Below are 13654 nucleotides of genomic sequence, written 5' to 3' on the forward strand. Positions count from 1 at the left end.
CATCATAGAAAGCGTATGGCATTTGATAGTTGCGAGGAGCACGGAATAGATCCCTCATCACCAACTTAAAAAGTTGAAACGAAAAATAAATAAATAAATAAAACAAAAAATAAAAAAGAATTGAAAAAAGCCAGTGCGTGTAATAACGCGCTGCATTTAGCCTGCATTCCCGCTAACTCTTTCCCCTTTTCAAAAACCTAATGCAAGGCCATTTTCTCACCACCTTCACCATTCGCCACCTCATCAACAATTCCACACCGTTCGATCATATGGAGTCTCCAACTCTCTAAAACCTCGATCAATCCGACGGTCGAATTGAGATGCCCCACGATCGCTTCCCACAGACCGCGTTACACCATATTACTCCACCTTATCCTGGGATTTTCTCTCTCCACCGAGTATAAAAGCCTCGGCCAAACCCTTCCATTCTTCACAGTGTCTGTGCCTCACTCTGTCTTGGGTTCTAGTTTTCTATTTATCTTTTCCCTGTTAGTTTTCCGGCCGGTTACTCCGGCGAGTTGTCTAGAGCTTAGGTGAAGGAAGGATGGCGTTGTTGCCAGATCTAGGAACGGAGATCGTGATTCCGGTGTGCGCTGTCATCGGAATCATCTTCTCTTTAATCCAATGGGTACTCGTCTCGCGCGTGAAGCTCTCACCGGAGCGAAAAGAGGCGAATAATAACAGTAAGAATGGATTCAATGATTGCCTGATTGAAGAAGAGGAAGGCATCAATGAACAAAACGTCGTCCTTGAGTGCGCCAACATTCAGAGCGCCATCGCCGAGGGTAAGATTTCAGCTGTCTGGATCTTCATGGCGCATTTCTACATCTAATTCCTCTTTTTTAGCTTAAATTGTTTGAGCTTTTCATTGGATTTATAGATCTTTGGTGGAGTTCTGCTTGTTAGCCTGAAAGTAGAGGAAAGATCGAAAGAAAAGTTAAAGTTTCGTTGTTTTTGCTTAATTTAGTTGCTTGTGCTGTAATCCTGATAATGAGTGATTAGTAAAAATTGAATCTTTGTACTTTTGAGTGATTGTTTTGAGTTAATTTTTTTTTGTATAATTTCTTGGCGGTCATGGAACTATATTGATAATTTGTATCTTATTGGCGGCGAATGTCGGGTTTAGGGTTTCGGGTGGGAGAGGTGGATAGTAATGAGGTTATGGCGTATTTACGTGATGCTGAGGTGGCACTTTGGATAGATCTGATATAGGGAACTGAATACTTTTGTTATAAATGCTGTGACTGTAGTTATTTTGTGATAAGTGTACCGCGATTTTTGGAAGATTGGATTAATATTTAATTGGTAAATACTGTGAAAGATTAAGGTTTAACTGGGGGAGTTGATTCTCCACTATCTTTTCCTGGTAAAGCTTTCTAGATTTATGCCAGTGGTTGGAGATTTATTATATTAAGCCTGATATCAATAGCATGTGTGCTGCACGTGGTGCCATCTGGCATGTGATGAATTCTTCTGTGAACATTATTGTTTCGCTTGCTTAATTTATTCTGGGTAGATTCTGTTGCACTACTATGTAATGCTTTTACTTTATATAACAAAGAATAGAAATCAATTATTTTCAAAGGCATTTGTTTTTGTCTTTTTCACAAGGTTTATTTATTTGCATTATTATATTCTTTTATGTATTTATAATCTCTAATTGATATCATTATGCATCATTGGCCAACCTTTTTTTGGTAAATATTCTTATGCAGTAAACCTTAAAACAAAAATCCAAATTTTAAAGGAAAAGAATCTTTCTCTGTGGTGAAAGTGTTTCATGCTGGCAGTGTTGTAATTGTGAGAGACGGGTTCTTTATATCTTTAGACTTAGGACATCTGCATTTTTCTGTTGATTACAAAAATTCTTGTGTTTTTCATGCAATTGGTTTGTGGATCTGATGATAAATTTCACTGGAAATTTTAATAGCTGGAGTTCTGGTAATATTGGCAATTTGCTTATCAATGACCTGCATTGCTAGGAAGTTTTGGCTGCTCAAATTTTGAACTTTATTGGATACATCTTTGGTTAATATCTGACTTTATCTGACTTGCCTACAAATTTTGTACGGTTTGATGAGTTAAATTTTTACGTTGACAACCTTAAATAAAATCTACAGAGGCTGCCTTTGATTTTTAAAGATCCAATTTTTCTTTTTGGTAACAAGGAGTATTAGATTTATAGTTTAGTTACTGTTTCTGGATGTGATCATCTTCTTGATTCTGGAGTAGAGTTGTTGGTACTGTGTTCTGTTTCATGTTTATTAATGCTACAGACTGATGTTGTGCTTTATTGTGGCAGGTGCAACATCATTTTTATTCACTGAGTATCAATATGTTGGTGTTTTCATGGTTGCTTTTGCAATTCTCATCTTCCTCTTCCTGGGCTCTGTTGAGGGCTTCAGCACAAAGAGCCAGCCATGCACATTTAACAAGGAGAAATTCTGCAAGCCAGCTCTTGCAACTGCTGCCTTTAGCACTGTATCCTTCTTACTTGGTGCTTTCACCTCAGTTATTTCTGGTTTCCTTGGCATGAAAATTGCTACATTTGCCAATGCAAGGACAACTTTGGAAGCTAGGAAAGGTGTTGGAAAAGCTTTTATCACTGCATTCAGGTCTGGTGCAGTTATGGGTTTTCTGCTTGCTGCAAATGGCCTTCTGGTGCTCTATATTGCAATCAGTCTCTTCAAGCTGTATTATGGGGATGATTGGGAAGGCCTTTTTGAGTCAATCACTGGCTATGGTCTTGGTGGATCATCAATGGCTCTCTTTGGCAGAGTTGGTGGAGGAATATACACCAAAGCTGCTGATGTCGGTGCTGACCTTGTTGGAAAGGTTGAAAGGAACATTCCTGAAGATGACCCCCGGAATCCTGCTGTAAGTCAAGAGTGCTTTCTTGATGTTAAAGCCTTTGAATCTCAAGGGGAAAGTTGACATAAAATTTTTTTTTCTTCTACTTTGCAGGTGATTGCTGACAATGTTGGAGACAATGTCGGGGATATTGCTGGAATGGGGTCTGATCTTTTTGGTTCATATGCAGAATCATCATGCGCTGCCCTTGTTGTGGCTTCAATCTCCTCATTTGGAATCGATCATGACTTCACTGCCATGTTGTATCCCTTGCTGATTAGTTCCATGGGGATTCTTGTCTGCTTGATCACAACTCTTTTTGCTACCGACTTCTTTGAGATCAAAGCTGTGAAGGAAATTGAACCAGCATTGAAGAGGCAGCTTATTATCTCCACTGCTATTATGACTATTGGAATTGCAATAGTTACCTGGACTTGTGTGCCCCCAACATTTACAATCTTCAATTTTGGTGCTCAGAAGGTTGTGAAAAACTGGTAAGCATTATTTTCATATTGAAAGTCAACAAGGTTCTTTGGAAACATAATTCTCATATTGTTTTAGTTGATTTCTGGAAGAATTGTTATGTCCCTTGTGTTGTTGACAAGCTGACTGATGCCTTTTGCCACCCGGTCACTGCTTTGCTTCCTGGATATAAAATCCCCTCACCCTTTGTTTTATTCTAGATGGTTGTCTTTGGTTCTGTGAATCATACCATTGGAGAGAAAATTTGTTGTGGAGCTTTTTGCCTCTTTCCATTATTTATCTCGTAGTTTCTGTTTCTTATTTTTGAAGCAACACAACCTTAGGTAATTTCAATTCACGTTTATTGACTTTTGGTGGTTCTTTTTCTCAGTTTTACTATCTGAGTTTCACACTCCTGTCAATTTTGCAGCTGCTATCACGATTAGACAGCCCTGCATGTATTCATCCAGATCGAGACTGACAGCTTTTCTGGTTTTGCAGGCAGCTTTTCCTGTGTGTTGCTGTTGGTCTCTGGGCTGGGCTTATCATTGGTTTTGTCACGGAGTACTATACCAGCAATGCATACAGGTTTCCATAAGATGAGCATTTTCTTTTTCTGCCTTTTATTGCAGTGCTTCTTAGTAAAAACTTGCTTGACTGTAGTTACTTTACTTCAATTTTGCAGTCCTGTGCAAGATGTTGCTGATTCCTGCAGGACCGGTGCTGCAACTAATGTTATTTTTGGCCTTGCCTTGGGATACAAATCTGTCATCATCCCTATTTTTGCTATAGCAATCAGCATTTTTGTTAGTTTCTCGTTTGCTGCCATGTATGGTATTGCAGTTGCTGCTCTGGGAATGTTGAGCACAATTGCTACTGGGTTGGCAATTGATGCTTATGGTCCCATCAGCGATAATGCTGGAGGCATAGCGGAGATGGCTGGAATGAGCCACAGAATAAGAGAAAGAACTGATGCCCTTGATGCTGCTGGGAACACCACCGCTGCAATTGGAAAGGTACCATGATATTTCCTTTTGTGGCCTTATTGCCTTTTGATGTTATTATCTAAACTGTGGCTGAGTGATATTATCTGATGCATTTTGCTTGTTAGGTTTACAATCAGCAATAGCTTGTTCTTTGGATCCCAGGGCTATTGTTCTTCTCCAAGAGTGTGTAGTGTTTATTTTTGGCGTTACCTTTCGTAGTTTAATGCACATCATGTGAAAAATATCAGTGACTGTAGCTGGGCTCTTGTGCTTCATTAAATTGAACCTCTTGTTGATGGTTTTTTAGTGCTTGTGCATTCTTTAAAATTTTACCCTTTTCATTTGTTTCCAGGGGTTTGCTATTGGATCTGCTGCTCTTGTTTCGTTGGCACTCTTTGGTGCCTTTGTCAGTCGAGCTGGAGTTTCAACAGTTGATGTTCTGACTCCCAAGGTCTTCATTGGTTTAATTGTTGGCGCCATGCTCCCATACTGGTTTTCTGCTATGACAATGAAGAGTGTTGGTAGTGCTGCACTAAAGATGGTTGAGGAAGTTCGCAGGCAGTTTAATACTATTCCTGGTCTCATGGAGGGCCGTGCAAAACCGGACTATGCAACTTGTGTCAAGATCTCTACTGATGCATCTATCAAGGAGATGATTCCACCTGGCGCTCTTGTCATGCTTACACCCCTCATTGTCGGTACCTTCTTTGGTGTGGAGACTCTCTCTGGTGTTCTTGCTGGATCTCTTGTTTCTGGTGTCCAGGTATGACATAATTTCTTGACATAACGTTCATTGGCTACATGATCTGTTGCATGGTGCTAAGGTCATTAAAGTTTTTGATAATTCCTTTTTGTGAAGCTGATGTGAGGATTGATTCTTGTTAATTTTTGCTCTTTTGCACGTGATGTTTACACAGATAGCAATTTCTGCATCTAACACCGGTGGTGCATGGGACAATGCCAAGAAGTATATTGAGGTAAATATATGGCAAATGGCACTACAGTGATCATATGATTTGAATATTGAGATGGAATTGATATTTATTTAATTTTGATATAATGCTAGGCTGGCGCTTCTGAGCATGCGAGAACCCTTGGACCCAAGGGATCTGAACCACACAAAGCAGCTGTTATTGGGGATACCATCGGGGATCCTCTGAAGGACACTTCAGGGCCTTCACTTAACATTCTTATCAAGCTCATGGCTGTTGAGTCTCTTGTTTTTGCTCCCTTTTTTGCCACTCATGGCGGCCTTCTGTTTAAGATATGATGGGAGTGATGACCATATATCAACTGGGGACAAAGATGCTATCCTACTTTTCAAGGCAGCTGTCTATTTTAGTCTCCATCTTACACCACCCTTCGCTTCGTGAATTTCTCACCACAATCAATGAGCTTCCAAGTTAGTTTATAGCTAGTTGAACATTATTTTTGACGAGTCGATGGTGATGATGATGATAATTGTGATCACTGCAGAGTTGAGAACAGATGTAGTATGACAGTTTGTAACAGTTAGATTCCTAGCTTCTGCTGTAACGTCATTATTCTTGGCTGATGAGAGCAATAGCATGGTCGAACTGGGATGTGGCTTATACTTGACTGTTTGCTTAGAGTTCAGAACGGAGTGTGTTGCTTGTCTTGTTTTGTAGTATTACTTTTTATCCTCGAAAGAAAAACAAGATTTTCTGTCATTGAATGCATGGCGTTTTGGCATCCCGAGTTACTTTAAAGTTTCTTTTTTAATTCTTTTTACGGTTACTATTTTCTTTTTTGGCTGGTGGCTTTCTGTATATCCAACATGTTCTGTATTTGGTTATTGCAGCAGTGTGTGTGTGTGTGTGTGTGTGTGTTTTAAAGCAGTCCTGCAATGCAATGTGTTATCAAATTGAGTTGGCTGGAAGGCCCGTTTACGTGTCAAGAAAATCTGGCGGTTAGCTGCGAGCTTAGTGGGTCAAATGTTGGTTCGAAAATTGATGTATGAAATTCCGGTTGTGTGAATGGAGGGGCGCACAATTTTTGGACGAAGCAAAAGTTCAAAGGAGTGACGACTAACAAACAAGAAAACTAAGAAAAGAAGACCCAAAAGAAGGCAAAAAACCCGAGAGAGAGAGAGGGATACAAATCAAGGGATCCCTCTGCGTGCATACTTTGTATTTGCATCACTTATACCTAAGTAATATTTGCAGATTGAGTAATAGATGCAACGAAACCAAGAGTTTCAATACGACGTTGCTCATTCTCATTCGCTGTAGAGTTTCTTCCCATTAAAGCTGATTTAAGTGAACACGAGTGCTCTATCTTATTTGTTGTATGTATGTATGTATGAAATTTAATCATTTATCTTATTTGTTGTATGTATGTATGAAATTCAATCATTTAATCAGTAATCGAAAATTCGAAAATCAAACTTCAATATTTATTCCAGAATTATTATACCAAACTTTAAAAATGAGTTATAAATGGATTTCACCCATATCTTTGCGGCGAATATTTGATATCCGATTTAAGTTGGATTCGATCTTCTGTTTTTTTTTTTCTCAAAATATTGAACATTCCTTTTTTATTTTTTTTGCAAAAAAAAAAAGGCATTTGTAGGCTGCCCAACAAAAAGCTGCCCCTTTTTGCACCCTATTGCTAGTAAAATACAATGGGCCTGAGTCATGTGCCTCGGAGAGTAGATGTTAAAGCCCAACCCAAAGATGCATACAATCATCACTAAACAAGTGTAATGAATGCCTTTTCACTCTATTTCTTATTTTTTTTTTTTTTGGATAAACATCAGAATCAAATGCCGCGTCACCTTGCACAGACGAGAAAGGTTACCTTATTGATTGTAAACTTGTAGTCCGATGATGACAAAGTTATCACAATAGATTCCTTTGTCTGATACAGAATTATGGTCTTATTATCGATTACTGTTATAACATAGTTAAACTTATATGTCATCACGCACCAGTTCTCTCTCTTAACCGTCCCCAACGCTTTCACACCCCTCGGTCTTCATCCCTTCATTCTTCGAATTTTCAGGTCTCTGTTTATTCTTTTATTTTCGAATTATTAATTCCAAGGTCATTGTTCCATATGCTGCAACGGAAACAAGTTAAGAATACATGATTTTGATTGTGGAGTTATGCTGTTTTGTGAACTTCATTGACTTTCTGCATGGAGATTAAGATTCGTTCGTTTAGTGCTGAAATTAAGATAGATGATCTGTAATCAATAAAAAAAAAAGCCGATTTTGATTGATGGACTTAATGGGCTTTGTTTCTTTTGTTTTTGCTAGTTATTTGATCGCTGCAGTGAGATAGAAGATGGGTAATGCTTCATCCACGCTGACTCAATATGACATTGAAGAAGTACAACGACACTGTAACAATCTTTGTATGTCTTCCTTGACATATTCCCAAGCTTTGTTCCTTTTTTCAAGGATGCAATTTGAACTGAAAACTGTCCTTTCCTTGTAATTGTTATAGTTTCCCAACAAGAGATAGTGTCTCTTTATCAGAGGTTTTGCCAACTCGATAGGAACGCAAAGGGGTTCATATCAGCTGATGAATTTTTATCAGTTCCAGAGTTTGCCATGAATCCACTTTCTCAGGTGGACGTTGGGATTATTTATTTATTTTTTTAATTTCTTCTTGTTATTTTATTTTTAGAACCTTTTTGGAATCTAATCCTGCTTAGTTTGTATATCGCTGCTTTTCTGGTTGGCTGTTTTCTATTAAGCGTGTCATTTCGTTTTACTTTGTGGTTCTTTACAGAGGTTGCTTAAGATGGTGGATGGTTTGAATTTCAAGGATTTCGTCGCATTTTTATCAGCTTTTAGTGCTAAAGCAAGTCTAGCCCAGAAAGTTGAAGGTAGGTTCACCATCTCTCTGTTTCTCTTTTAGGAATTAAAATTCCCAGTAAACATGATCTGATGTCTCTCACTAAAATACGTGATTGTCTTTTGAATTACTGTGTAATTGAACTTGTTGAATGAGTAAATGAAGGAGTTGAGTGTGGTTCCTAACTGATGCAAGTTTTCTTAAGTTGGTTTTGCAGTTTTTTATGTTTATCTGATACATATCGAGAGTATTATTTTGGATCTAAAGGAGATCAGACAAATTTTTGTTTACTTATTTTCTTGATATGTAGCTCTGAATGAAAATTTTTACAGAACGGAATCAGATGGCTAGCACTGTAATATCGTTGTGACGTTTCGTAGGAAGTTTTAGTACTTAGTCTAAGATTTGTTTAATCTTGAGTATTTGGACTTTTGAGTCTCACTATTGTAATTGTGAATGCATATGTGAAAATTGATTTCATGATGAATGAATTGTACTGTTCCCCTCCACCAACTATTTCCTCTGTGCTCTTTACACTGGACTTGAGTGCAAAAATGAATTTCCAACAAAAGAGTATACTTTCTTGAACATATTGTGCATTGACTAATGTGTTTGGTGGTCTATGTAATGTGTCCCTTGTATTACTTTTCTTGTGTTTTTGTTTCTCCTTTAGCATATTGTTAATCCTTGTGACATGCCTGACAGTTATTTTCAAGGTATATGATTCTGATTGCAATGGGAAGGTGACATTCAATGACATGATACAAGTGCTTCAGGATTTGGCTGGCTCTTTCATGTCAGATCAACAAAGAGAGGTATTTTTGCTGCTAACCTTCCTGTTTTAGGTTACTAGTAGCGATGTATTGCTGAACTTAAGGGCAGCAGCTATCACTAACTTTTGCAGTTCTGGTTAATTTGCTACTTACAAAACATTTGAAGAAATTCCTTGTTTAAGAGGTGTATATACACCAAGTTGTGCCAGTTTTCAAGAGTTAGTAGCATATTCAGTTACTGGTAGATCATGCACAAATACAAGACATATCGGGGAACATTATCTTTAATTCAAAAGAAGCAATCATGACCATGTAAAGCTTCTAGATGGACTTGGAGAGGTCCAGAAGATGGTAGAAATTCAATCTTTCAAAGGGAATTCTGAGATTTAGTTGAACATTGAGAATATTCTGATATAAAGTAATGACTCACCTGTTTAGGTGTAGTTCACTCTGGCTGTTTTTCATACAATTGATAGTTTATGAACTTTCTATTTAAAATCTGGCATTAGCTTGACATCTAGCGACAACAATGATGCCCCAATAGATAGCATGTGGTGTTGCACCATGAGGACACACCATAGTCTCATTACATGGTTTTGCTAGTCTCTTCTCATGCCTAGGACCAAATTCTATCTCCAATTGTGCATAAACAAGTATTCCCAACATAGCAAATTTGTCATAAATCTTGTGTGTACAGTAATTGATGGAGTCACTTAATTTTCAGATGTTGATTCACCTTGGTTGCTTCTGAGTATTTTCTTAAGTGGTCCTTGAATTCCTGAGGTTGCGCTTTTATTTTTTCCATATCTTTTTGTCTGGTTGCTGTACATCAGAGAGTCATATCCTAGTATTCCATTTTCAACTTTGGGTATGGCAACAAAAGCATGACAAGCTCTTGTTCGTTTGATTATATTTTCTGTAGGAAGTATTGGGCCAAGTTTTGCACGAAGCTGGTTATACAAAGGAGTCTGTGCTACTCTTGGATGACTTTATCAAGGTTTGTTTCTTAGTGTAACTTGCAAAAAGATTATCTACCTAAGAATGGGATAGAAGAAAGGTGTACCCGGGCTAAATGACTTGTTTCCAACTCAATTTTATGTTTAGGAAGCCTGTAATACTTACATTTTCCTACTTCTCATGAATCTGGAAATTAGTGAGGTAGAGATGCAACATCTTTAGCTCCATCTATTTGTCGTGAAGGATATGATTTTAAGACTCTTAATAATGATTTGCAAAGGAAATTACCATTGCATAAGTCAAGAGTACTTTCACAGAGAGTAAATGAAGCCTGCCCATCCAGATTATGACGATTCAGTTTTTGAGATAGGGAGCCTATCTACGCCTGAGAAAAGTTGGTAAAACATTAATGTATAGGATGGTGTACCTATAGTTGATCCATTTGATACAGCGTTTGCCTATTCTATCTAGACTTCTGATGTTTTCTAGTTTCTAGATCTTGATACTGCTGTAGATGAGCTACTCTTGTGTCTGAAACTTTCAAGAATTAGATATCATAATGGTGGTACTTGTCCTTCTCTGTCGTGGTAACAGCCAATTAAGTGATACCTATGTTATATTAAACTGCCTCACTTGGGGCTGCTGCTTGTTACTGTCTATCATAATCTGCTCTCTCAAAATGATCATTAACCTGCTTTTGTGTTAGGTATTTGATCATGCTAATTTGAAGATGGAGGTGGAAGTTCCGGTTGACTAGCTAAGCTTGCAGTCTATGTTCTTCTTCTGTAGCTTAATTCAAGATGACTTTGCAAAGTACATCCAGCCGTCCTTTGTAAAACCACAACTCTGTATTAAAGTCATTTGTCGTTTTTATTTTCTGGGTGAAGGTCTTGAAGTATATAGGTTGAACGCTGCAGGAATCACCCAGTGACATGTATTTAGAATAATAAAACCTGTGCATATATTTCTTGTTCTGCCACTAATCTCTATTCATCTTCACCTTCCTTGTGCCTCTCCTAACAGTCTCAAGTGTGCTTCATTACACGCATACCGTTGTACTTGAAGATATAGATACTTTACTATTTCATTTCCTTTTTGCCACTTTAGGCTACATATTGCAGTAGGTTTTTTGAAGAAATTGCGGGGGTTAGATCAAATATATTTCCAAAGTTATAACGCTTGGAAGCAATGCTGACACAAAGCTTCGACCATAGATGAACAACTTTCATCTGTGGCTTAAAAGTTTAAAAACATGCACAATGTATATATATGGCCGGTATTCAGAACTCAATTTTAGCAGATTATTTTGACACAATTCAGGTCCTTCAAAACTCACCTTGATTGTGGGTTTCTTTAAAATTTGAACCCCTTTTTAGTGCCACATTCACATTCTGTTGATGTCCAGCCAAATTTTCTCAAGGCCGAAAATATTGTCTACTAGAATCAGTTCTCACAGGAGGCAGGCAGAGTCTGCAAGAGTCACCAACCGACTAAGCACCTTCCTAATTGCTACTGCTATAATTACAGCCGAAACTTCCTGCCAAACATGTGAGAGACAATTCCTGCGGCCGCGGAATTCAAAATTGTCAGTAACTGCAAGTCTGCAACTGCATCTCATCAATTAATAATTCCGTGATATCTCATGTTTCCTTCAGCCCCCGGCAACCCTGAGTCCCTACTTCTCCCTTGCTATAGGGGAATCAAAGAGCGCTAGTACCAGTATAGATTGTAAACTTCTTTCCTACTCCTTGAGTTATCTCAGACAAGCAACCATCATCCACTTGAGAATCATGTGATCTCACCAACATACATGAACTTAGCTTTAAATTTCATGCATCATTTGTGGGAGGACTTATCGTCCCTAAAACCAAACTTGTGTGATTTTCATGCACATGCATGCTTTGTTTCCGCATCATCTCCATTGTATTGTGTACGTATATACTAGTTTCTTTCGAGTTCTCAATTTCCACGCAAGTTCGGGCAGAGTTGTTATGACCACGTTGTGAGTGATTGCAATCAAGAGAAAAAAGAAAACAATAAGAGGGTTTGATCCAGTTGCTCTGGATTTTGGCATGTCAGGCAGCAGGAGCGTTACTGCTCAGTCACTGGAATTGAGGGTTTTGAATAGAAATCATGCGTGTGAGATCTCATCAGATACAACTAGTTCTGGGAAAAGGAATCACGAGAGGAAGATGCACGTCAACAGCAAGCTAGTTAAGCAACTGGACCAGAGATTGGGAATTCTTGAAGATGAAGGTGAAATCCTCAAGGGAGAATTCATGAGAAGCATGCAAGAAAGGGCAGAGTTAATCGCTGAGGTTCGCAATCACTTTGAGGATATGCATTATTATTTTCGTCTCAAAAGCCAAGAATGCGGAGACATTTCCTCCCAAGGAGCTTTGACCATTGAACCTCTCAAGGTAATGCCTCGAGTTTCCTTTCCCGTTCTTGTGTCGTGTACATTGATGCTTGGTCCCTCACTTCCCCCAAGGCCCCAACCCACAAAAAAAAAAACAAGAAAAAATCAGTAATTTTGTCATTTTTTCCCTTCGTGATGCACAGAAGGAGAGGAGTGGCCTTTTACAAGTACTGTGCCAAGAATCAAATCCATCACTTTTGACCAGAACCCTGAGTGCTCTCGTGTCGGGTCAGTTCAGCCGGTGAATCCTTGGAGTATTTCTTGTGAGACGCGATTTGAGTCTGGCTTCACATATCGTCTGGGTGCTCTTGGGAGGCGGGATACTTCAGGTCGAGATTAGTCCGGCAAAACTGGGATACTCCCTGATTGACAAAAAAAAAAAAAAAAAAAAGACCAGAACCTAAGTGCTCAAGCAGGACCCAGCTAAATATATGACCAGTTCCCAAGCATATAAAATAGTAAACTAGTATTTGAGGAATATTGAAATTCTTCCAAGGCCATGGAATTTTGCAAAGCTTACTCAATGTTTTGCATTTTTGGCATCACTTGAGACTTGGATGTCTAATAATTTCTGTTCCAGATCTCTTCTATCAGTTGTACCTTTAACGAGCTTATGAATTAAATAACGATCTGTTCAAGAATTTTGCTCCTAAGACCTTTGTCTCAATCAGATTTAAATCTAAGATCTCTAATTTTTGAAATCTTTAACTTTAACCACTAGGCTGTTACACTATTACTTAAAAATTATTAGTTTTAATAAAATAATACCTTGTAGTATCAATTTATGCCACAAATTTTTATCCCCCGAAAAAAAAATTATGCCACACATTCCAATCATTGAAAAATCTTTAACAAATTTTTTTCTAAAAGAAATCCTTTGGAATCAATTTACAATAAATTAACGCTTTATGCTTTCAACTTATTATGCTTTCGTTAAAAAAAATCCTATAACAATGTCAATCAAGGTTTCTAATACTGTGACATATGTCAAATTTTCTAAGGTTGTTGAGTTACAATTGATGCTATTCAATAGTTATTGTTTGTTAAATTCAAATCACCAAATCTCGATATTTAATCATTCGTTGTTCTCGTGCATATAGCACGAGACATAAAGCTAGTTTTAGCTAAAAGAAATCCTTTCAAAACTCTGAAAATAGTTACCGAGTATAAGTGAAAATGTTTGACCGCTGGAAAGCAAGATTTCAGGTAAGTTTTCAAGTGTTAAAAAGTGAATTTCAATAGTATCTAAAGCTAATAAAAATTTGAGAATTGAGAAATAAGTCTTATAAGGGTAAAATGAATACTTTATCAGCGAGTAATAGTTATGATTCGCTTTCGAAGATGCCCAATAATTAAATGGGACAAGGGGCGGAACGATTC

The 13654-nt window shown here is 38.0% G+C and overlaps 2 protein-coding genes across 3 annotated transcripts; both read left to right on the forward strand.

The window, feature by feature from the left end:
* Positions 1 to 318: 318 nt before the first annotated feature.
* LOC113741530 (pyrophosphate-energized vacuolar membrane proton pump-like) lies at positions 319 to 6011 on the forward strand. The gene is made up of 8 exons (XM_027269062.2): positions 319 to 785; positions 2303 to 2877; positions 2965 to 3344; positions 3814 to 3900; positions 3998 to 4328; positions 4651 to 5061; positions 5216 to 5275; positions 5365 to 6011. Exons 1-8 carry the CDS (start codon positions 545 to 547, stop codon positions 5566 to 5568), a joined length of 2289 nt encoding a protein of 762 aa, XP_027124863.1. The 5' UTR covers positions 319 to 544; the 3' UTR covers positions 5569 to 6011.
* Positions 6012 to 7109: 1098 nt separating this feature from the next.
* Positions 7110 to 10838, forward strand: LOC113741455 (uncharacterized). 2 transcript variants are annotated; one of them, XM_027268988.2, is made up of 7 exons: positions 7110 to 7325; positions 7582 to 7679; positions 7772 to 7896; positions 8060 to 8156; positions 8831 to 8940; positions 9821 to 9895; positions 10562 to 10838. In XM_027268988.2, exons 2-7 carry the CDS (start codon positions 7610 to 7612, stop codon positions 10610 to 10612), a joined length of 528 nt encoding a protein of 175 aa, XP_027124789.1. In that variant the 5' UTR covers positions 7110 to 7325; positions 7582 to 7609; the 3' UTR covers positions 10613 to 10838. The 2 variants fall into 2 exon arrangements, with proteins under 2 accessions (XP_027124789.1, XP_071903304.1); XM_072047203.1 differs by lacking the exon at positions 7110 to 7325 and adding an exon at positions 7366 to 7397.
* Positions 10839 to 13654: the final 2816 nt, after the last annotated feature.

The sequence above is a fragment of the Coffea arabica genome, chromosome 4e, assembly GCF_036785885.1.
Source record: "Coffea arabica cultivar ET-39 chromosome 4e, Coffea Arabica ET-39 HiFi, whole genome shotgun sequence".
Taxonomy (NCBI): domain Eukaryota; kingdom Viridiplantae; phylum Streptophyta; class Magnoliopsida; order Gentianales; family Rubiaceae; genus Coffea; species Coffea arabica.

Coding starts and splice junctions, on each gene's coding strand:
- LOC113741455 (XM_027268988.2), top strand. CDS start 7,610: ATGGGTAATGCTTCATCCACGCTGACTCAATATGACATTGAAGAAGTA. Junction 7,680..7,771: donor ACGACACTGTAACAATCTTT/GTATGTCTTCCT, acceptor TAATTGTTATAG/TTTCCCAACAAGAGATAGTG. Junction 8,157..8,830: donor TCTAGCCCAGAAAGTTGAAG/GTAGGTTCACCA, acceptor CATGCCTGACAG/TTATTTTCAAGGTATATGAT.
- LOC113741530 (XM_027269062.2), top strand. CDS start 545: ATGGCGTTGTTGCCAGATCTAGGAACGGAGATCGTGATTCCGGTGTGC. Junction 2,878..2,964: donor ATGACCCCCGGAATCCTGCT/GTAAGTCAAGAG, acceptor TCTACTTTGCAG/GTGATTGCTGACAATGTTGG. Junction 5,062..5,215: donor CTCTTGTTTCTGGTGTCCAG/GTATGACATAAT, acceptor ATGTTTACACAG/ATAGCAATTTCTGCATCTAA.